Here is a 22,698-nt window from a genome sequence, read left to right as displayed (position 1 = left end):
TTTTTATCGAAGTTGACGCCTCATCCCAATACATGTGCACGCAACGTTGTTAAAGGGTTGTCACACCCGAGCCCCGATTCCATAAAACCTGTTACAGTTACAATCTACTGGAATCCTTATATCTGATTGGCTGAGGTAAACATATTATCAAATTGTGCAGAATTTGTTATAGCAAGTGTTTATGAAACGGGACCCTGAACTTTTTTTTTACTGGAGTATGCCGACAAACTTTATAGGCTTATGGCAAGCCCTACTGTTCTCAATCCAATTTCTTGTTATCAAGAATTGGCTTTTGTTACAATTCTGAAACCAGCTGAATCCATATCAAAGAGAAAAATCAAAGAAACATATTGTTGAAAGTTTGAGGAAGATTGAATGAATAATAAGAAAGTTATGAGCATTTGAATATTGAGATCACTAATGCCATGTAGTTCCTCCCATTGGCAATGCGACCAAGATCTGTGATGTCACACACGTACAACTCCCTCATTACTTTAGTACTTATTTCACTTATATTCTCACTTTTATAGAGTCTATCACAAGGTGAGGTGTTCTCTTTATGAGAGGACAAGTACAGAGGTTTCACAACATTATATCATTGATGAATCGTTTGTCATATGATTAGAATGAGCAAAAAGAGATGTTTTGGGGTATATTTTCAGTGTCCAAAAGGGGAGAGTTGTTCATCTGTGACATCATAGATCTTGATCGCATTGCCAATGGGAGGATCTCCATAGCATTAGTGATCTCGACATTCAAATGCTCATAACTCTTCTATCGCTAATCCTATTTTACTCAAACTTTTGTTGATCTTATTCTTTGATTTTTCTGCTTTCACAAAAGCTTACTTGCTCCAAGAGTTTCATTCTCCTTTAACAAATTGAAATTATTTTTATCCAGAATGGAATGCTTGGTATTAAGATATTTGATTTTTGAAGAAGAATTTGACCGTATCTACGTACAGAAAGTTGTCAAACTGTTGGCTAAAGCATTCAGATGTGACTGCCCCGTTAGTTTTCATTGCATTACTGCCGAAATGGCGCCTGGATTTACCTCAATCAAAGAGAGCACCATCATGACCAATGTGCAACGGGATGTTATTGCAAAACTCATAAAAACTGTCAAATAAGACTTCGACGTGACGATTTCAAGCGAGCAAGCAATAGCAGCCTGGCACTAAATCGACCAAAATCGAATTTCGCACATTAAAGTGTGAGTGTGTTAAAACGCAGATGGAAAAAAGTACATTATCGAATATGAAATTGTTTATGTAGATTTATCGAAATGACAAAAAAAAACAATGTCGTAAGTCTCTTCATAAACAACTATTAAATTCCCCTGGAGTAGGTAATGTTGTTTTGAAGGAGAACGTCAGAGCCCAATTTGATTTCGAATGATATTGTATTTACGGTACTCGCTTATCCTCATGATGAACGCCATTGCAACTCTCGAAACAAGAGAATTGGTTTATTTATGCGTTCGCGGCTGGCTTTATTTCCAATTTAGATATATCTGTGCCCGGGAATCATTTCGGTTTAATGATATTCCCCCTATGTGGGGACAATAATGTGGATATAAGCCCTATGACGTCATCGGGAATCCACTGATATTTACTCTGAACTGAATACAATGTTACATGATCACCCTCCCCGAGTAAGATACACCTTTGCTTTTTTCAAAGTTTACTTACATTCATTAGAGAATATTGCTGTCTCTCTCATGTTGGACCTTGCCAGTAAATCCCTCTTCGCTCAACGCATATTTTGTTCGTGTGCCAATGAATTAAATAAATCTGGATCTCGTACCATTATGCAATTTGTATATTACCATCGACTCCCTTATAACCTATTCAGTATCAGACCAAGGTTTGCGTTTCTATTAGACTTATTTGTGTTATGATATTAATAAATAATATATATTTAAAGCCCGCCTCAAGGTTTTGTGAATGGTCAATAGTGTGATACTTGAGATTCATGATCTATCAAAAAAAGTGCAGTAGCTAGGGTGATTCTGTCAAGACCCTGGAAACGATTCTTTTGACAGGGGTTGCTGATGTAAATTTGACAAGCAAAAAAAGGGGGGTTCACTACAAAATAAAGGTCAATTTGGTCCAGAGAAATTTGACAAGCAAAAAAAAAGTTTCACTACAAAAAGTACGTCATTTTCGTTACATGCATCCATTCTGCCACGCCTACCAGAATTCCAGGGGGTGCTGCCTAAGGAAGATAATACATGCAGACCCCCCTGAAAAATATTAGAGGTGCATGCATGCTTCAGCTTCAGCACCCAATCACCCCCGCTTCCCATAGAAGGGCCATTGATTCTGTTTTTAGCCATTGAATCATTGTCAAAATTTGAATTTCGAAGAAAATAGATTGAACCTAGCGCCAACTTTTATTTTTCTATCGATTGTGACATCAGGAATTAGGCATGGAACCATGTGCTCCACCCCCCCCCCCCCCCACACACACACACACACACGCTGCAACTTTAAAAATAATTGTGTCTCCACTGCTACAAAGTAAGATGGACATGGGATGAAGTGTCTTATGTTAATTCGTACCTTTATGAGTTGGTCTATCTATAGATTCGTCTATCTCGCCGTGGAATGCCACCTTCCTGTCTGTCACTCTATCTCTCCCTCCCCCACCAGATTGTGCGTCCTTGTTTCATCATAAGGGTCACAACCATCATCATCGACAAACTAGTTATCTTGAAGTTGACTTCCCTCTATGGAGTATTGGCGTATTTGTTCAACCCGCCTATAATTCTGTTTTCTGGCATTGCTGCTTGAAAACGCGTGTTCAGTGCTTTACTTTAAAATCGTTCTGAGTGAATTAACGCCGCCGAAACCGTTTTGTGTACACAACTGATCACGCTGGTGCAATTCGAGGATTTTATGTCCCGATTGTCGTCGTCGAGATTGAAGTACGAGGTCGAAAAGAGAAACTTCTACCTAGTTATTACAAGCTATAATGAAATGAAGAAAAACGTTGTTTAGCGGACGTCTATACCATGCAACAACAGTGTCCCAATCACCGTTGTTAATATGACATCTTGTCCTGTATTAAAAAGAATGTGCCAAAAAGGTTGCAAACTGCCATCATTACTTTTGAGAGAAGCATCGCGCACATTCTATCTTCTACAGTTTGAGCTATAGTCAATAGTCTTTTTGTCTGAACAATGAAGCGGATTTTTGCTGTTCTGGGGAAAAACAGTAGGCATACCAAGCAAGTCTGTATAAAAAAACCCTTTTCATCCAAGATCCTCAACAATAGCCTAGCTATTAATCACTTTAAGCTCATTGATCTTATGCTTAAGTCGTACGGCCACTTACGGTAGCTACGGATGCTTATATGGATAAAAATCCGTAAGCATCCGCCAGGATCCGTATCATCCGTAAGCATCCGTATTCATCTTTAATTCAGTCCGCATGATAATTATAATACACAGACATACGCAGATCCACAGCGGGAATTGTGAAAATTTTGCTGCGGAAGAAATATACGTAAGCATCCGTAGAATAAACGTTATCCATACGTAAAATACGTAAGCTCATCCGCAGGATAATTATGCAAGATACGTAACTGATCCGCACATTTAATTATCATTAATTGATATTAAAGCTCTAATGTGTTCAAATTGACCTAATAACTTTTTTTTTACAAATATATGGATGGCTTTTTGACACTTTCTTTGGGGGCGAAGTCTTATATTCATTTAAACCATCTAAAAACAACTTTTTTTCTATGCAATATTGTAATGAAAATTGTTCTTCATTTAATTTTGGTGTATATCATATTTTGTATTTTCTACTAGGTGTTTAAATGATTATTTATATCGGTAATGAGATTGAACGCGTTATGAAAACGCAACAAAATAAGTATATTTTACATCTTGATGGGTCGAGGCACATCGAGCTTTTTAAAGTTTCGTTTTTCTATATTTTGTTTTCTATACATCTATAATATTGTTTTCAATGTACTACATTTATTTTGCATTTAATTACATGATTCGTGGATAAAAAATGAGCAAAGAATTCTTTGACAAAAAAAAACAATCTGTATCTGCAAAAGTCTGTAAATATATCAAAACACATTATGGTAAACATTTACAAAAACAAAGTATTCTAGCCCTCAGACTTGATGAAATGCGACTAAAGCAAGTTCAGATCCACGTGGGTTAATATGCGGATGGTGCGGACGCCAGGGGACGTCGACATGCGCAGACTCGAGCGTAACTTATACGTATCGTCCGTAAGTCATCCGTTACATCCTTAAGTCATCCGTAATACCTCGGTCACATTTGCTCTACGGCGGCCGTACGGCGAGTCGAAAACAGCCGTTTTAACATTTTTGTACCAGCTCCATATAGGTGGTTTGAATAAATATGAATAAAACGGCTGTTTTCGACTCGCCGTAAGGCCGCCGTAGAGCAAATGTGACCGAGGTTTAAGTCGTCCGTGACATGTGCCAGCGGGTTGGCAGCAGATGGGTTCATCTGCAGGTTTTCCCCGTAGCATCCGTAATTCATACGTACCATCCGTAACTAATCCGTATCGTCTGCAGATAATAGGTAACGTTTGCTCAAATTTCCGTTATTGGGGCTAAAATTACGCATTTTTATTATCCATCATACGCAGGCATCCGCAGGTCGGTAACATGGCCGTTTGAGTGACTTAAGCATTACGCATTTCCTGATCGAGCATTGTCAAAATAACATCAAGCTCAACGAGATCTCCCATCCCCACCCCAGCCCGGAACCCCCCCCCCCCCTCTCGATTGTCTTCTTCCTATTCTTTCTTTTCATCTTCTACTTCATCATCATCTTTTATCTTAACTTCTTCACTTTTCTTCTCCATTTTCGTTTTATCTTCTATTTTCCCACGCTCCCCATCTCTCTCTCTCTCTCTCTCTCTCTCTCTCTCTCTCTCTTTCCTTCCTAATCCCTTCGACTTATCTTACTTCTGCAGCCTGAGAGCATTAAGTTACTTTCCAAGACCAATGTTAGAGACATATTTCTCATTTGTTTTCCCCTTCCATTTAAAAATCGATATCCATAATTCCATACAAAAAAAACATGATCATTCTATTTTCAGCATTAGTGACATTTCACCATCATACTTATGTCGTCATGGCCCCCCCCCCCCCCTCCCATGAAAACATTCTGACTTCGCCCCTGTTCCCAGTACAGAAACATTCATGTTCAGTACATAGTATGTCATCTCGTTTACCCGTTCCCATCCCTATTTTATTTTTCTTCTTTTCTCTCGGGATGTCATCAATCCGATCTCGTCATCAACATCGATTGCATGTACCTCCTCTTTGACCTTCAAGCACCTAATTTCAACAATTTCTTCGTAAGATGAAAATCATCTTTTATCTGATAGCTTTGGGAATATCGTATCAACGTTGACATTATCGGATGTTTCACTTTCGATCCTTTAAGGTGTGTTTACACGAACAGGCGCGCTATCGTTTCGCCGAAAAAAAACTGAATTCTACATTCGCATTTCATGCATTGAAGTCCGCCAACTTTGCGCATTAAAGACGCCGTTTTCGTGGGGCTTACGAACGTTTTGCAAATGTTTTGCGAGGACGCGAATGTCAATACTGGCGAAGTCCAACATTTGTATTTTATGCTACAAAGCACGCAAAACATGCGCATAATGGCCCGGTAAAAAACCTCGGGAAGAACTGCTACGATCGCGAACGCAATACCGACGGTTTTAGACCGTTTCGTAAGATCTTGTCAAGAATGCGGTGTTTGCAAACTGTTCGTAGACCGTTCGTAAGTTCGCAGCTTGGTATAGACGATCTATCATCTTGTTCAAGATTTTTTTAACGTCGTACGAAGCCCTCTCTTCGTAAAGCCCCTTTCACAATTGACGTACGACCTGTTTACGACCACCTGCAACAGTTTTTTCTTGTTGTTGCACGATCGATCCCTTGGTGTCTTGCGAGCACTCGCAGTCGTTGTAGACGATCGCACAAACTCGAGGTGGTCGGAGGTGATCGTGACTGGTCGCATCTGAACTTTGAACATGTTCAAAATCCAAACGCGATCAAATACGATTGATTCACTCGCAACAGGTCGTGCCATCGGTCGGGCGATCATCGTGTGAGTGTTGTTCAACGTTGTACGACTTGGTACGAGAGGTGGCACAACTAAGTATAGTCGCATTTAGTCGACTGGAGGTCGTACAACACTTGCACATGTGCTGGAGACCTACAGAGACCAGTCTTGCGACTGGGTGCGATAATATGAGACTGTTGCAAGACCGATCGAAATTACGGCTTACTACATTCCACTACCGTTGCATTCGCATGTATGCGACCGTTCAGCCCCTTTCACAATTGACGTCCGACCAGTTTACGACCGCCTGCAACAGTTTTTTGTTGTTGTTGCACGATCGATCTCTTGGTGTCTTGCGAGCACTCGCAGTCGTTGTAGACGGTCGCACGAACTTGAGGTGGTCGTGGCTGGTCACATCTGAACTTTGAACATGTTCAAAATCCGAACGCGATCAAATACGATCGATTCACTCGCATCAGGCCGTACCCGGGGTCGTACCATCGGTCGGGCGATCATCGTGCGAGTGTTGTTCAACGTTGTACGACTTGGTGCGAGAGGTGGCACAATTAAGTAGTCGCATTTACTTGACTGGAGGTCGTGCAACACTTGCACATGTGCAAGCGACCTACATGTACAGAGACCTGTCTTGCGACTGGTTGCGATAATAATATGGGCCATAAGACTGTTGCAAGACCGATCGCAACGGCTTACAACATTGCACTACCATTTCATTCGCATGTATGCGACCGTTCCACTCGCAATCCCTCGTGCAACACTCGCATGTGATCGCACGAGCACAATAAGAGCATATGCGACTTACTCGTGCAACGGGGTTTACTGGTTGTTTTTGTTGTACGACAGCTGTTGCAACTGTGAAAGCCTCTGTGCGATCTTATGAGATGACTAGCGATTGATGCCTGTTGCAGCCTGTCGCACGACCAAAAGGTCGCAAATGTTCGTACGTCAATTGTGAAAGGGGCTTAAGGCTGCCTTAAAACGTCGTAGAAACATTATAAGAACCTTGCAAGATATTGTAAGGTCGAGGGCGAATTCTAGAAGCCTAATTAAATTCTTATAATAGTCGTACGAACGTCAAAATTTGTTCATAGGAGGGTGCTCTTACGAACGACTCTTTGCGTTTAAAGGTGTTCGCAAAAGACTCACAAGACGTAAGTCTATTCGCTCAATTGTTGAGTAAAATCTTCTTACGAATGACTGAGAGTTTTGTGAGATGTGGGATGTACGTACGACCATCTTGCGACAATAGAAAGAAGAATAGAAGAAAGAAAAACCCAAGGCATTCTTACGAAACCGTAAGAATTCAAAGGGCCTTTGTATTACCGAAAATCATTGCTTTTCTTTAGAAGGTCGCAAGAATTTATACACCATCTACGCATTTCTACGAACCTCTAAATTCGTATACGAACGATGAGATTCGTATGAGCGCCATGTTTGAATGAACCTTTATTTTACCGTAGCTTAAATCAATGTTTGAAGCTACGCCAATAATTATTGTTTGCGGGGGTCGCTTGAAGTCGCCTTTCGTTCCCAAGTAAATTAAAAAATATGATAAAAATTTATTTCATTAATATAAACACTACAATCATGAACATTCGTAACAAAACTTATGATATGAATTTATCAAGTGACGATGGGTGACGAATGATTGGCGGCGAATTATTGTAGCAATTCGTCATTGAGAATATGCTTTTTATTTTCTACTCGTTTTTTTTTCTTGTTTTCTTCTTCTCGTTTCCCTTCTTTTCCTCCTCCTTCTTTTCCTCCTCCTCCTTTTCTTCTTCTTCTTCTTCTTTCACAGTACAGGCACAAAATATTTAACTTGTTTAATTGTATGAAACCGGTACCCTGAACACTTACAATAGCCCCTTCCCCCCCCCCCCCCCTTCCAACCGCGTAGCCAGGATTTAATTTTGGAGGGGGCGGTAAATGCACGCAAAGCGCGCTCCCTAGGGTGCAGGGAGGGGGGATTTTGTTGATATCTCATCAAATTCAAATAAAAAGAAGGCATTTCTTGCGTCTCTAGTACAGGGCCGTAGCTAGAGGGGGGGTATTGGGGGGTGTGACACCCCCCAATATTCATGGCAGTCGGCAAAATCATGTACCAGTTGGCAAAATGGAGGATAGGGGAGAAAAAGAAAGAGGGAAAGAAAGGAAAGAAAGAAACGAAAGAAAAGAAAGAAGGAAGGAAGGAAGGAAGGAAAGAAAGAAAGAAAGAAAGAAAGAGAGAAAGAAAGAAAGAAAGAAAAAAAAAGGAAAGAAAAATAGGGGTACTAACTTCGAAGAAGGTTACGACGTATAGAGTAAGGACAACCAGTTAATTGGCAAATCCAAGTCCATGTAGCCAGGCTTAGAGCCCTACTAGTCAGCAAAATACAAAGGACAAAACAGATGGAGCTATAAACCTATGATAACACATAAAGTAAGCCCCTGGCCCTCCCCAAATATAAACAAGCCTGTGAGTTTGCAAATTATACCACAATTATTGACGATTTAACAAACATATTAGTTTTGTAAAATTAGAGGCAAGACTAGGTAAAGAAATATGGGGTGGGATGAATTTCCAAGGTTTAAGTTGAATAATCAAAGCCAAAGTATAGTTGGCAAATTATAAAGTGGGCCTATTAAAGTGGCAGAACACTAAACGCTCTACCAGTCAGCAAAGTGATGTACAAGTTCTGCGCCGTTTCAGATCTGAAAAGAACAGAACACAAGACTTAACTGGTAACTCTGCAGTTGGCAAATTCATGAAAACAAGTCTACAACTTGTAGACTTGTCTACAAGTTTGCAGTTGGCAAAAAAACCCAAAAATGTTCTAAGTTATTTTTACTAAATTCTGTCACCGAACTGACCGAAGATTTGACAATTCAAGAAGTCTATTCTTCCTCTCACTTGGAATGCTTGCAAGCTTCTCATGACAGCACCAATAAGTGTTGCAAAGGATGAACGCACCTTCAGCCATATGAAGTTTATGAAGAACTTTTATAGATCAACCAATGTAGTGACTGCCCCCTTTTAAGGCCTTAATATAAACCATTTCCAGTCTGTGCTTACGTTCGCATTGGTGTGGACCGATATAGATACCGGGCTGGTGTTAAATCAACACCGGCGTCTTTGCAGTGCACGAATTCCTAAAGACAGTCCTTAAAATTTTCTGATCTAATTATAACAAATTTTCAGCTCGCGCTTTGCGCTTGCATCACTTGATTAATGAAATAGTAAATTCCTACAAACAAGCCATAGAATGCCCCTCTTCAGGTCTGAATTTCAAAAATTGTCAACTCGCGCTTCTGGGCTGCAATATTTCATTAGTGAAATACGTATCATGTTTATGATTACAATGACCACAAAATGTGGTTCATGTGCTTAGGTGTAATTCTAACAAAATAAGCAAGCGCTTGGCGCTCGCATTAGATGATTATGATGAGATACGTACGCACTTCATGAATTCCAAAAGATAGTCCTTAAAATGTCCCTTTTTAGGCTCAAGTTATACAAAAAAATTCAGCTCGCGCTTCGCGCTCGCATTGTTTGTTTTGTGAGACAGGTGTGTATCATGATTACAAAACTTTGCTTATGATGTCCCTTTTTAGGACTGAATATCAAACATTTTCAGCTCGGCGCTTCGCGCTCGCATTATTTGATCACTAAGATACATATCCGTTTAATGGCACAGTCCTTAAAATGTCTCTATTAGGTCAGTATACCTGGCAATTGAGCGCGCTTCGCGCGCCCACAATGACTCAAAATTTTTGCTGGTGCCCCCCACCATTACTGTGACCCACGGTACGCCTCTGTTAGCACTAGCACTCTCGAAATTTTAGTTGAGACATCTTGCACAGAAGGTCAATTAAAAATTAACAAATCTTTGATTTTGATGTTATTAATGCATAGGGTATATCATTATACTGCAAGTTAGCAACTACGGCACACTAGCCTTTCTATTTTGATCCAAAATGTTTATTTTTACAGTGCAAATATCTTTGTATATCTTTGTATAATTTACCTTAAAGTATTCACCAAATGCCATTAATTCAATTCTAAAAATTCAAAATCTTTTAGCATGTGATTATTGGGGGGGGGGTCAAATCCCCCATCAGACTCCCCCTGTACTCACGTTGGTGCGATCACGCCAACTTTAGTTGGCAAATTCAGCTGGTACACCCCCCCCCCCCAACAAAATGCTTCTGGCTACGGCCCTGCTCTAGTACCCTTATAAACTCGAATATTGTGTAATTTCGCTCATATTAAGCGCTTCCTTTTGTTTAAGAAACTTCAGTGGTAATCAAAATGTCAAATCAATGGCGCAAAACAAGACAGGAGATGGATGTGCATCGATATAGAATAAAGTTTAATATCGTACATACTTTTGCATATAGCACGGCACGAATTTAATGCCTCCCCCTTTGAGCAGATACTCTATCAAAAATTACTTGCTGAAAAGCGGAAGAAAATAGCATTTGGGGATTCGGGGAGTGATGGTAATGTTTACCCGCTCCGAACAGAAGAGCCAAAATTTTGTATCAATACAATATGGAAAAAAAAAATTTCATGCTCTTTACTCCCATGTATACTTTATAACTTCTGGCAAGCATATACGATTCCCACAGCCGGAAAGGGTAAAAACGGAGAAGAAAAAAGGTGTGAGAAACAAAAGGGAATGGCAATTTTTATAGTTTTCCCACGCGGAGCGCGGAAGCAAAATTTTGTATGAAGAGAGAAGAACGTCTCGTTTAGGTTTTTATTCTTTTGACCCAAAAAAAGAATTAAAAAAAACAAGAAAGCTATACCTTTCTTCCCTTTTTCTTTTTCATCTTTTCCCCTTCTTTTTTTTTTCTTTTGGGGGTGTTTTGGGGGGTGACCGCCCCCCCCCCCTCTGGCTACGCGCCTGCCCCCTTCTCCTCCTCCCCCCTCTCTCTCTCTTTCCCTCCCCCTCTATCTATCTCCCTCTCTTTCCCACTCTCTGTTGTCGAGAGAAATAGGTCGGTGTTGGGGAAACTAGTTTTCCAGTGTGCACATAACACGGTCTTCAAGCAGATTATCGTATCTGACATAATTATGATGACTATACGTCAACATGAACGTGTGACATTTAGGTTAAATGATCTGAACCTCGATCGTCTGCCCGTAGTGTCCTACTTACTTATAAATGTACACGGTCGTTGAATCTTTTCAGATGATTAAACATACCATGAATCTTTTAGATTTTAACTAAAAAACAAAAAATTAACCAGTCTTAGTAGAATCCATGCTAAAACCAACCCTCCGAGTATCATCAAAGGAGACAGGTCGTTAAGCAAATAACCTCAAATAATAACGCCTCGTTGAGTAATTCTTTGAAATAAATCATGGATGAATAACTTCCGAAAATATAGGTCATTGATGAATTGGTTTATCGAAAAGAACATAGTCCTGATTGCACCTACATAAAATACATCGCTGTCCAAAAATCACGAGGGGTGCATAGTTATTTGATTGAATTCATTTATTCGTTCATCTACTAATATATATGCTCAATATAAAAAAGTAAGCCCCCCCCCCCCTAAATCGAAATGCTGTAACTTTTGAAAAGAATGACGGTTTGAGTCATGCATGACTAATCAAAGATTAAATTAAATATGACAATTTTTTAAAGTCACAAGAATCGTTTTTCACATTGTGTAAACACAGACTGAGTTGGGCGAAGTTAAATTGTTTTGGGGTAATTTTGTGGTGCTTTTACTGCTTATTATGTTTTACTATCCATCATTAACCACTATACAAAAATTTTAATAACCTATGTTCAAGGTTGAGTGAGCACATTTTTGGTGACGTATCATTATAGGTGTTTATGGTAGTACCCTCTGTAACTTAAAAACACATGTTAAAATTTGAAAATGTTAGTGGCTCCCCTCCTCCAGTTTCTCGGTAGTATCGTCTTTTAGAAAGTACCTTTTACAAGCCTTCTGATAATTTTCATGATGAGAATGTGGATTTCGTTACGATATTTTGGAATCAAAGTCATGATATTAGGTTTGTGACTTTTGAAAAGTGACAATTTTGCCTTCTGGTGGCGCTCACTGGAGCATGACACAAGATACGTCTGTAACATTCACTCGATCAGAGCTAGCTTATAAATTACCTACACGTTCGTGTAAAAAGATCTTGAAAGCTGCTCCTGGTTTAAAAAATATGGAGGTTTGTTTGGGGGGGGGGGCTTACTTTTTTCTTGTGTATACTTCGATTCTTAAATACAACTTAATCTACTTCATTTGAAGGTCCACCCTGGACAAGTTTACACGAATCGCAATTTGAAGTTACTGTAGAAGTAGAAGAAAGAGAAGATTGTGAAGAATAATTATGTGAAGAAGAATGTGAAGAAGAAGAGAAAGAAAGAAAGAAAAAAGGAAGAAATATAAAAACAAAGAAAGAAAAGAAGAAGAGAAAGAATGAATCACATGAAGGAATGAATGAATGAAGATACACTGTCAAAAATGAAGTGCTAATTTAGCACTTACAGTGCTTGTATAGTGACTGCACTACGAGTGCTGATTTTCTAGTTCAAATTTAAACTAGAAAATCAGCACTCGTAGTGCAGTCACTATACAAGCACTGTAAGTGCTAAATATTAGCACATCATTTTTACAGTGTATATAGATGAAAGAGATATGGACATTTTATACATTTATATTGTCTATTAACTGATCATATTTCGTCTTTTGAAGGATAATTTGTACATCTTTCTGGTATGATGGCAGCAACTCAATAATGAAGATGGCGCCATTTAGGAAATGGTAGCTTGCCGTGAGAATATGTTATTCAGCCTGGACTAAGAAGCGACGCCAAAGTATTTTGATAAGAGCGGGATCCACACCTCTATTTTTGTATATTCTTATGCTATTTCTTCTTTATTTATTTCATGACTTTCGCCTGCGTTTAGCATCGCCCCTGACTGGGTTTAAAAGAAGATTACACCCTCTCTCTCTCTTCCCTCTCACTTCTCTCTTCTTGTCCTTCCGTTTTCTCTACCCTTTTCTCTCTCCTCCATAATTTGTCTTTTCTATTTCTCCCTAACATACACCTCTACTCTTTCCCTCTCTCAGTTCCCCTCCTACTTTTTCTGCACCCGCCCATTTTTCCTTTCTCTCTCCTTTCTCTCTTTTTTGTGTCCTCTTCTACTCACCTTGTTCTTTCTTCTTTTTTCTTATACCCGTCCCCTAAAAGAACAAAAAAAGGCACTTCCGTTTGTATTTCATATTATCACTTTACTGCACCCTCAATGCAATTTCTGTTTCTAATAATTCTGCATTGTAGTTTAAGCAAAATATGATTTTATCTTCGAAAATAAAACCTCTGAAGACATGCATATTTATAAACATACACATGCATATTTATACACATACACATACACATGGGGCCCTTAACACAAAGCTTAGCAATGAAAAGCCCGGCCTAGTCAGGGTAAAACACTAGAAAAATGTTTTGATATGAAGCTATCACTAAAATCCTCAAAATTGGCAGCTTGACAAAAACAAAATTATTGTTCTTCACACAAAACCGGGACACATTGCTTATCTATCTCCTTGTACTTCATGTACATAAACTTTGAAAATTAAAAATATAAAGCAATGCAAGAAGATTTTTTTTTTCTACAAACGAAAATGATACAAGAGGTGTAAAAGGAACTAAGGGTATTAAAGTCCTCCAACTTTGAACGACAAGGTCTGGGATTCAAATCCCACCTCGGCATTAATTTCCTTTAGCAAGTAAACTGTCTACATATGCCATTCTCTGCCCAGGTGTACATGGGTACCCAACAATGAGGAGCATGTCTTTTAAATCCAGGTTAATTGTCAAAACATTATTATACATCTAGATCTGGTACATTAATGTAATCTTATCTTTTCTAAATCATGAAATCTTAGCTCAAAATCGATAATTCTGATGATCAATAACACAGAAAAGCAAATATGGGACAGTGTATTAACATTGCTTTGAAAAATACCCAACATTTGATGGAATTCCATGCTCATTACTCAGCAATTACACATTTTCCTCCGGAGCTATTTGGCAAATATTTTTTATTTATACATACATACAATTTTGTTGTAATTTCATTAGATTCTGTTCGAACTCATTTTGAGATTGTTACCACAACTGGTATTTATTTAATATTAAGTGTTTTCTGTCATCAAAGAGATTATCAAATAAACTTTGTGTTGGTATCAAGTCTTCTGTTTATTTCATCACTGAAGCTTATATCAGTCTTACTGATATATGAACACATACACAATGCATTGAAAAAATCGTTCAGAATGAAGTGAACTCTATTTTCTTCAAATTTAACTTATTATAAACTGTAACTGGCATCTCCATGAACAAGATAATTGGAATTAAATAATTCAATAGTCAAATAAATTCCCTGACCTAATGGTCAGCTTTATTTTGGTGCAATATGTAATTCTCTAAATTTTATTTACTCCATTTTCAATAATGAATATTAACACAAATTTGTGTTTGTAGTATCCTACTATCAACATTCTCAGTATTCAGTGAAAGCAAAGCCTTCTCGAGCTTGTAAACCACATATACAGTCCTTGGCATAGTTTGCGGGATGTTACATCTCGATCTGCCTTAGCGTCCTTCCAACCTTTCTAGCTGAGGTCAGACTTTATTTATGACCTGGGCCTTGCTCCTTAACAGCGACTGTCCTTAAGCTTCGCTTACGTAATGACATGGACAGTCTCTCATTCGCGCGTGGCCTCGCCCAGCGATGACAGATCTGTCGCGTGCGACCTTGCCTGACCTCAAGCTGAGGACAGATCTGTTTTGCATATAAAGTCCAGGGTCTCGCTCATCAAGAGAGTATGCCCTTGTGTTATGCAACATCAAGGACCGACTTGCAGTCGTGTGCATCCCATCTACGCCGAGGACGAATCTTGTTCTTGGGAGAGGGATAGAAACTAGCTCAAGGATGCTTTGCTCAATTTAGCTCTCGTTAAAAGGGGAGGTAATTCGCATTTGAGGAGAGTTTCTCCGGGCATGTCTTGGAGTCCATTTCAATTGAATGTAGGAGGATTGTGTCTATTCTTGTAATGTCTGCTCTTATTAATAAATGGGACAGTCTAACCTAAAAGTCAGCTCTGCTTATTTCAATTTGCTGTTCCCCACTTGTGAGAGAATATAGACGCATGTACAGATAGTTGATTTACATTCTGAGAGAGGGAAATTAAGAACTGAAGTGAGAACCTTTATACAGAGTCAATGAGAGGAGAAAACAAACAGTTGGTGAAATCAGTGAGATCTCTGCGAGTTTACATTACAGTGGTTTATCAATTTCCAACTCCCATATAAATTCTGCAACAATATGATTTGGATGAGGATATAGAGCATTGCACGGTACAACACTGGTGCAATCTCTTATATAATTCAACAAGGCATTAGCAATTCAAATAGAAATTTCTCAATCCAGTTGAAGAAACACTTGCCAACCCCAAAATGTAATGTCTTCTTACAGAGGATCTTAAAATTGTACTTGCTTATCAGCTTGTCATTCTACAACTTCTGAGTCCAACCTTCGAAGGTTGAATACATCATCGATCTTAATGATTATTACTTAAATTGCATTATTCCCCATTGTCTTGAAGGCACACATTTGCCATGAAAACATTAATGCTTGAACCAAGATCCAAAGAATTTCTTGTAGACAGAATTGTCCATCTCCGTCTCCTGCCTCACTGGACCGGGATACCTCCTGGAACCTTGCCAGGGTGTTCCTGGCCTCCAAGGATCTGGACCACCTCCAATCCTAGACCCCTTGCTCTCAAACCTATCATTTCCTGGATTTCTCTTGGTAAAAGGCCAGAATATACTTGGTCTACAGGGATGCATACCCCAGGGTTCTGCATTCCTTGGATCAATTCTCCCCGAAGGAGGTGCATCGTCTGAACCCGAGGTCACGGTCGTGGTCACGTTGCCTTGGCCATCCCGTTCAGTCCGTCTCGTTTCAAAGGTCTGCAAGCAGGAAGACAGAGGAAGATAATTCTTATTTTTGATCAAGAGATTGAATGTGACCATCCACCCGAAAACCAACAATAAGTCGCCATGGAAGATTAGCCAGTATACAAATTTGGCTAAAAAAAATTAAAAATTGAAGAAAATAAGCTTATAAATAATTCTTCATCTTCATACTGTCAAAATTTCAAGGAGTAAAGCTGAAAAGAAAACAAGATACAAGAGCTTTTCTGACACAAGTTATTGTGGACTGCTTTGAAGTTTCACAGAGATTGCATACATGTAGTGTGCACATCTCATGCGAGAGTGAACCTCAAACTTCAAACGTTTTTTTTTCTGACACAAGTTTTTGTGGTTTGCTTTGAAGTTTCATACAGATTGCATACATGTAGTGTGCACATCTCATGCTCGAGTGAACCTCAAACTTCAAACGTTGTTTTCTCCTTAGTTTTTGTTTTTTTGTTTTGGCTCTCTTTTACATGTAGTTTCTTCTGCATTCAATCAAACACTTGTGTGGGTAATTGTTAGTAAATTCTGACAAGTTGTATATCATTTTTAAGAATGTGCTTTTTCAAGATAAAAATTCATTTCTGGTGACTTGTTGTTATTGGGTTGGGGTCGCAGGTCTTTATTTGTAGATTAAAGTGTCGCAAAGTAATTGAGAAAGGGTTGTTACATTGCACCTAAAGAACCAATTATGTGGTAAGACGAAGACATTTACTAAAAATGCTGAAATTTACTTAATATTGGCGAAAGTCACATGCACTGAGCATTGATAAGCAAGTATGGGACCACACACTAATGGTCCACCAGACAGCTTCAGCTGATAAATTATGTACCTTTGGGGAAAAAAAACAATTTGCAGTGTCGCACATTCTCTAATGATATAATCAACATCTCTCCTTACAATATGTTCATACCAACAAAGCCATTCACATTCATCATCTGGTCCACCGCTGCTTTGAAACCTAAGATCTGCAGAGGGCTTTAGAATCTGCGTTCTCATTTAAATACCAGAGGTCTGTGACACAAAGCCCAGCAATGAACCGTTAAGTTGTTTTGTATGCTTGATTAATGTGTAATAAATCATAAATATCAGCCATATTATAAAGTGCTAAAGCTTGTGTTGAAGAGCCGATGTGTCACTCCCATACTCTAAAATATCTAATACAGTATGGAAAAAGAGTACATTCTCACCCCATCTGGTTTTCTAATTGTCTGAATTGATATACTCCTTGAATAAGAGCTCTGTCGCTGATCGTTTGAAGGATTCCTTGATGACCTCCCTCCAAATATTCTCTCCATCTCACCTTGCTTGATGACATCATCAAGATCTGCAGAATACAAAAGAGCACTAGGTTACTGAGGAGTTTCTTTTATTATTTATTAAATTTGAATGGAATAGTTGTCAATTTGCATTATCATCAACTATACTTAAATCGTTGTTTTTGGTTGCAACATTAAATATGTGCATTCCATAATACAATTCATTCAATTTTCCATTCTTTCAGGGATCTTTTTTTATAAAGCTACCTACAAACATATCTTAGCATCCTCTTCAGTGACAAACAGAGAATGATATGGCAACCTCATTTCCGACAGAAGGGCTTTTGATTTCGAGGTGGATGGTTCAAGGAGGAGGAAGGGACGGCCAAAGACATGGACGAGGCAAGTGGAGGAGGAGAGCAGGAGGGTTAGGTTGGAAGATGAGCTGAATTGGGCAAAGTGGAGAGATGGGGGTAAGGGCGATTGCAATGATTGTGAGGTGAATCCGGCAACCCCTGTTCACGGAGACATAACCAGATTTAAAGCTTCGGAGTAATGATGATCAGAGACAGCAGCAATTGGGATCGGAATGTAAGGAAGTGCGAATGCTAATCACACTTCAGACTTCTTCAAAGATGGTTTGAAGATAAAGCATCTAATTGTTAGGGCATGAAATCTAAATTATGATTTTTCATTCTTTTAGGGGTTTTTTGCATGTTCATATTTCTGGCATCCATCAACTTGGAAGACCCAGACAGAATCAGGAAGGCAAAATATCCGATATGACAAAAACTGCCAAACCTTTGATAGACCAAATAAATAACGTGTCTATCCAAAATTAGTATTTTCCATCAGAATTTGTATTTTTTCTAGATCGACCCTATTTTCAACTGTCATTCTGCTGTCACTCAGAACTCCCTGGAAGGTTAACTACGAACCCCAGGTATAGCACATAAACACATACATCAAGCAAGCCATCTTGAACTGGGTCATTGCAGTTTGCACACATTTCAGTGCTTGTGTACTTATTACAAACAATTTTAGGTGTATCCCTAAGAAGGTAGCTCTTTCATCATGGTCCGGTGGATTTGACTCTTGCCTTTCAATTTTAAAGAGGGTCGTGGGTTTGAAACCCAGCCACGGTGTTATTTTCTTCAGCAAGAAATTCATTCGCATCATGCTGCACTCAATCCAGGTACAGTAAATGGGTACCTGGCAGGCATTCATTCCTTGAAATGCAAAAGCATATAACAACTGCACTGCTAAAGCCAGGGTAATTAAGCTGCATTATTGTAAATCTATCTCTTAGTAAAGTGTGATAGGTATTAAAGTGATAAGTGCTATTCAAGCAAGTATATTCATTATTGATCATTATCATTATTCTCCTTTTCCCCCCCTTTTTATATCCCTGAATTTGTACATTGTAGAGGTGTTGTGGATCAGTGGATAAGTCTCCGGACTCTGAACCACAAGGTCCGGGGTTCAAATCCCACCGCAGCACTCGCGTCCTTTGGCAAGGCATTTATCTACATTTGCCACTCTCCACCCAGGTGTAGTAAGTGGGTACCGGTAGGAAGGAATTCCTTGAAAGCTTGAGCGTCCGATCAGGATAGCCGTGCTAAAGCCGGGATAATAGTATGAAGCGCTTAGAAACATTTGTATTAAGCGCTATATAAATGTTGCATATTATCATTATTATTATTTTAGATATGCTTTTGTATCATTTGCAACAGCTGACAGCTCTGGATGACTGACCAAGTAGATCGATAGTAGAGACCAACATTCTTGTATGCAATGTTCTCACCTGAATCTTTCTTTTCTGAAGTCGAGGGAGAGATTTTATCATCAGGAGGAACAGAGAAGATAGTCTTTCCTTTTCTCAGCTCATCAAACTGTGAAATCAAAGTCCAAGATAAAAGAAAGTTACAGGTATGATAACATTGTTATTTAGTCATTATATGGTAGAAAATGTACTGTACACTAGAATATTATACAATAACCTTTGTAAGTAAATATGTTTAATAATTTGTATAATAGTTTGTACATGTATTGATTTCATATTGTTATTATGGTTATTGTTCTGTCAAGTGGAGAATGCAAATGAATGGTAATAATGAGATTTATATGCCACCTAGATAGATCCTTGTCATTTGATTGGTTGTTTGATATTGATCATTCAGCCCATTTTACAATGACGTCATCAACCGTGCAATTTTGGATCCATTCATCGTGCAATTTCGGATCCATACGATTTTGTCCATTGCACGCACGCACCGAAATAGCAGGCACCACAAAACCACTCGTGTTTGAAGCGTGCATGTTGTATGTACGCGAATATCAGCAGACCGAGCTCGCACTGCATAACCATATTTTGCATCGAAATTCATAATTTTCATATGAAAAAGAATCAATTTTTATCATTTCATCCTTCACCTCATGAAGTATTCTATCCATTGCACTCATGAACATTCATTATTTGCATACTATTGACTGGTCATGAACTAGAGATGAGGAAGGTTCATTAACAAGGATCCACATGACATATTCTTTTCCTCTGCATTAGAGTAATCAACTACACTTGTTACCATTGAAAACAATGAAAACACCTTTGGGTATGCGCCAGGAGTGTTATAACTATGCCAAACATACCTCTCATATACAATTCTTAAAAAGGTGCTCAATGTGGAGATTTATTTGTATATTTTCTTTGAAATTTTACAAAGCTTTCATTTATATACATGTACACCTGGGTTTGAACAATATGAAGCAATACGCACCTGATGAAGACAATTGCATTCACATTTTGCTTGTTTTGCAAAAAATTAAAGTAGTTCTTCAAATAAGAAAGAGCCCCAAAATCAAAATAAATTGCCCTAATGAGAAAGAAAAAAATAGCATTAAGAAAATAAAAATCATTTCCTACCCAAGTTTGAGCAATATGAAGACAAAAAAGAAAAAATATATGCAATGGTGTGACTGTTGCGTTATTTCAATAAAATCAATCTTTGTTCGTACCCATGAGAGTGGTTCTTTGGTAGCAGTATTAGGCTTGACTGAACCCGGTTCTGGACTGTCTGTAGAATCTGGCTCTTTCAGCATGTGATCTCTTGGGGATTTCATCTCGGGTTGGACAGAGGCTAGTGGAGGTACCCTGGGAACATCTTAAAGACAGACAAACGACATTTCAAATTTATCTCAACACTTTTTCAGCAACAGAGCAAAACAACATAGGTCTACTCTCTTCATTCTACACCTGCTCATTCCAATGACATTCCCAGATTCAGAAAATAGGCTGGTTTCAATCCTTTTCAATCTCTTGCCCCATGTCCTTGGAACAAACTCCCGCCGACTTAACAGAAAAAATACCTCATTTGACCTGTTCAAAATGTATCTGAAAACCCACCTGAATGGTGAATCTTAACTAGCTTTTTGTCTTGTAATCAGCACTGTATCCTCTGGACACGGTGTTATATAAATCCAATTAGTACATAGAAAGTGATTTCATAAGTCGGGCCACGTATATCAATGTTTGAAAGAAAGACTCAGGCCTTGAAAGCATTAATGAACTGAGGGCAGGGCTCCATGCTGGATAGAGGTCTGGAAGCACTTCTATGTTCATGCAAGGGCGGAAATCTCTCCCCAAAGGTGGGGGGACTAGGGGCTGGAAAATTTGACAATCACCCCAAATGTAAGGTCATTTCGACAAATATAAATTTAACAAGCAAAAAAAAAAGGTTATCACCCAAAAAGAATAAGGTCCTCTCGTCCAAAAGAGATATATTGCCGACTGATCTACAACCAGTTCGTCTATGAAGCATTTGGTCTAATTGCCTTTTACCCCATTAACCATTTTTTTTCTAATTTAGTTTATAGCCTATACACATTTTGTCTACTATCCACCTAATCTAACACTAGTTTATGGCCCATGTGGTATCTATTAGACTATCTGAAAAGTAGACCAACTTCTTGTAGACCAAGGGAAGATAAAGCTAACCAATAACCATTTGTTAATAGACTATCTGAAAAGTAGACCAACTGCTTGTAGGCCAAGTGACTATAAAAACCATGAAAGTCACCGTCATCCTTACCTAGAGGAGGAAAATCTGTGATACCAAAGCTCTTGAACATATCATCGAAGAGTCTGAACATGTCATTCATCTCATTGTTGAATGAGAAGAAACCACCACCCCCTGGGAATGGTCCTTGTCCCCCAGACTGCCCTTCATCATCATCATCCATGTCGTGTGATGGTCCGTTGTGGAAGCTCCAAGGGGATGAAAAAAATCCACGGAAAGGAGTCTGATCGCCGTCCTCAGTGTACGGATCCTCTCTGAAAAGGGATAGGAAAAAACAGTCATTTTCTTTGTAAATCATCTTAAATATCTTATCCGATTTGACAGCATGTGGTGTAACTACTAACTGTTCTGACTCCTTCCTTGAAAACAGATTGTTATGTCAACTTGTGTGTTTGAATACCACCATACCACCAATACCACTTTACTCTAACGTTAAATGCTTTGCGTTGATTTGCGTGTAAAATACTGTTGTGTAGACTGTATATAGTTTAGGTGCCCAGTCTTTCCCTTGTTGTGTCTTTGATTTGAATATAAATCGCGCGCCCTCTTTAGGCCAAAAATTGATGTTGTCGCAGTTTTACAGGCAGCAACGTCAAGAGCAAGAAAAGATGAGGAACAGACTAGTAGTAGTAGAGTGCTGAAAGAAGTCACCAAAGGCAAAGCCAAATACAATATAATACGAGACTATACAGTATTTGAATTACACGGAGGTCAGTACATGGGACTGATAAAAAAAAAACCTTATCAGTTAAGCAGTTTAAGTGGCTAAATTAAGGCAATAATTATTGTAATACAATTTGTATGGTAACACTGCACAAATTCTCTAACCTCACATAAAACTCATGATTATTATTTTTCTCACCTGTCACCTCCAGGATGAAATCCCGAACCAAAAAATGAGCTAAATATATCATCGAATTTTGACATCTTTCATCCTTGATCGACCGTCAACCTGCATTATACAATAAATACCGGTATGGTGTTGTTGCGTCATCATACAAAATACAGAAACAAATGCGCTCATGTCTAGTCTCTGGATTCATTCTAGTTCTTCCTTTTCTGGGGTACCTTCAGTGGCGTAACTACGGGGGGGGCATGACCAAAAAAAAAAAAAAAAAACGGGGAAAAGGAGAAAAAGAGGGAGAAAGGAAGAGGAACGTAGTGGCAAATAAGAAATTATTATTCATTATAATTGTATATTGTATTATAATCATGTTATGTTATATTACATAGGAAACATTTTTATCATAACTTTATGAAACATAATTT

At 38.7% G+C, this 22,698-nt stretch overlaps 1 protein-coding gene across 1 annotated transcript; it reads right to left on the bottom strand.

Annotated features, from left to right (window-relative positions):
* Positions 1-13,317: 13,317 nt before the first annotated feature.
* Positions 13,318-22,481, bottom strand: LOC129262317 (uncharacterized). The gene is made up of 6 exons (XM_054900420.2): positions 22,292-22,481; positions 21,442-21,683; positions 20,369-20,514; positions 19,158-19,245; positions 17,285-17,421; positions 13,318-16,087 (listed from the first exon to the last, which is right to left on the bottom strand). Exons 1-6 carry the CDS (start codon positions 22,354-22,356, stop codon positions 15,743-15,745), a joined length of 1,023 nt encoding a protein of 340 aa, XP_054756395.2. The 5' UTR covers positions 22,357-22,481; the 3' UTR covers positions 13,318-15,742.
* Between the last annotated feature and the right edge of the window lie 217 nt (positions 22,482-22,698).

Source organism: Lytechinus pictus, chromosome 5 (assembly GCF_037042905.1).
Source record: "Lytechinus pictus isolate F3 Inbred chromosome 5, Lp3.0, whole genome shotgun sequence".
NCBI classification, from domain to species: Eukaryota; Metazoa; Echinodermata; class Echinoidea; order Temnopleuroida; family Toxopneustidae; genus Lytechinus; species Lytechinus pictus.
The sequence above is the reverse complement of the archived record's forward strand: the minus strand, read 5'-3'. Positions and strand labels throughout refer to the sequence as shown.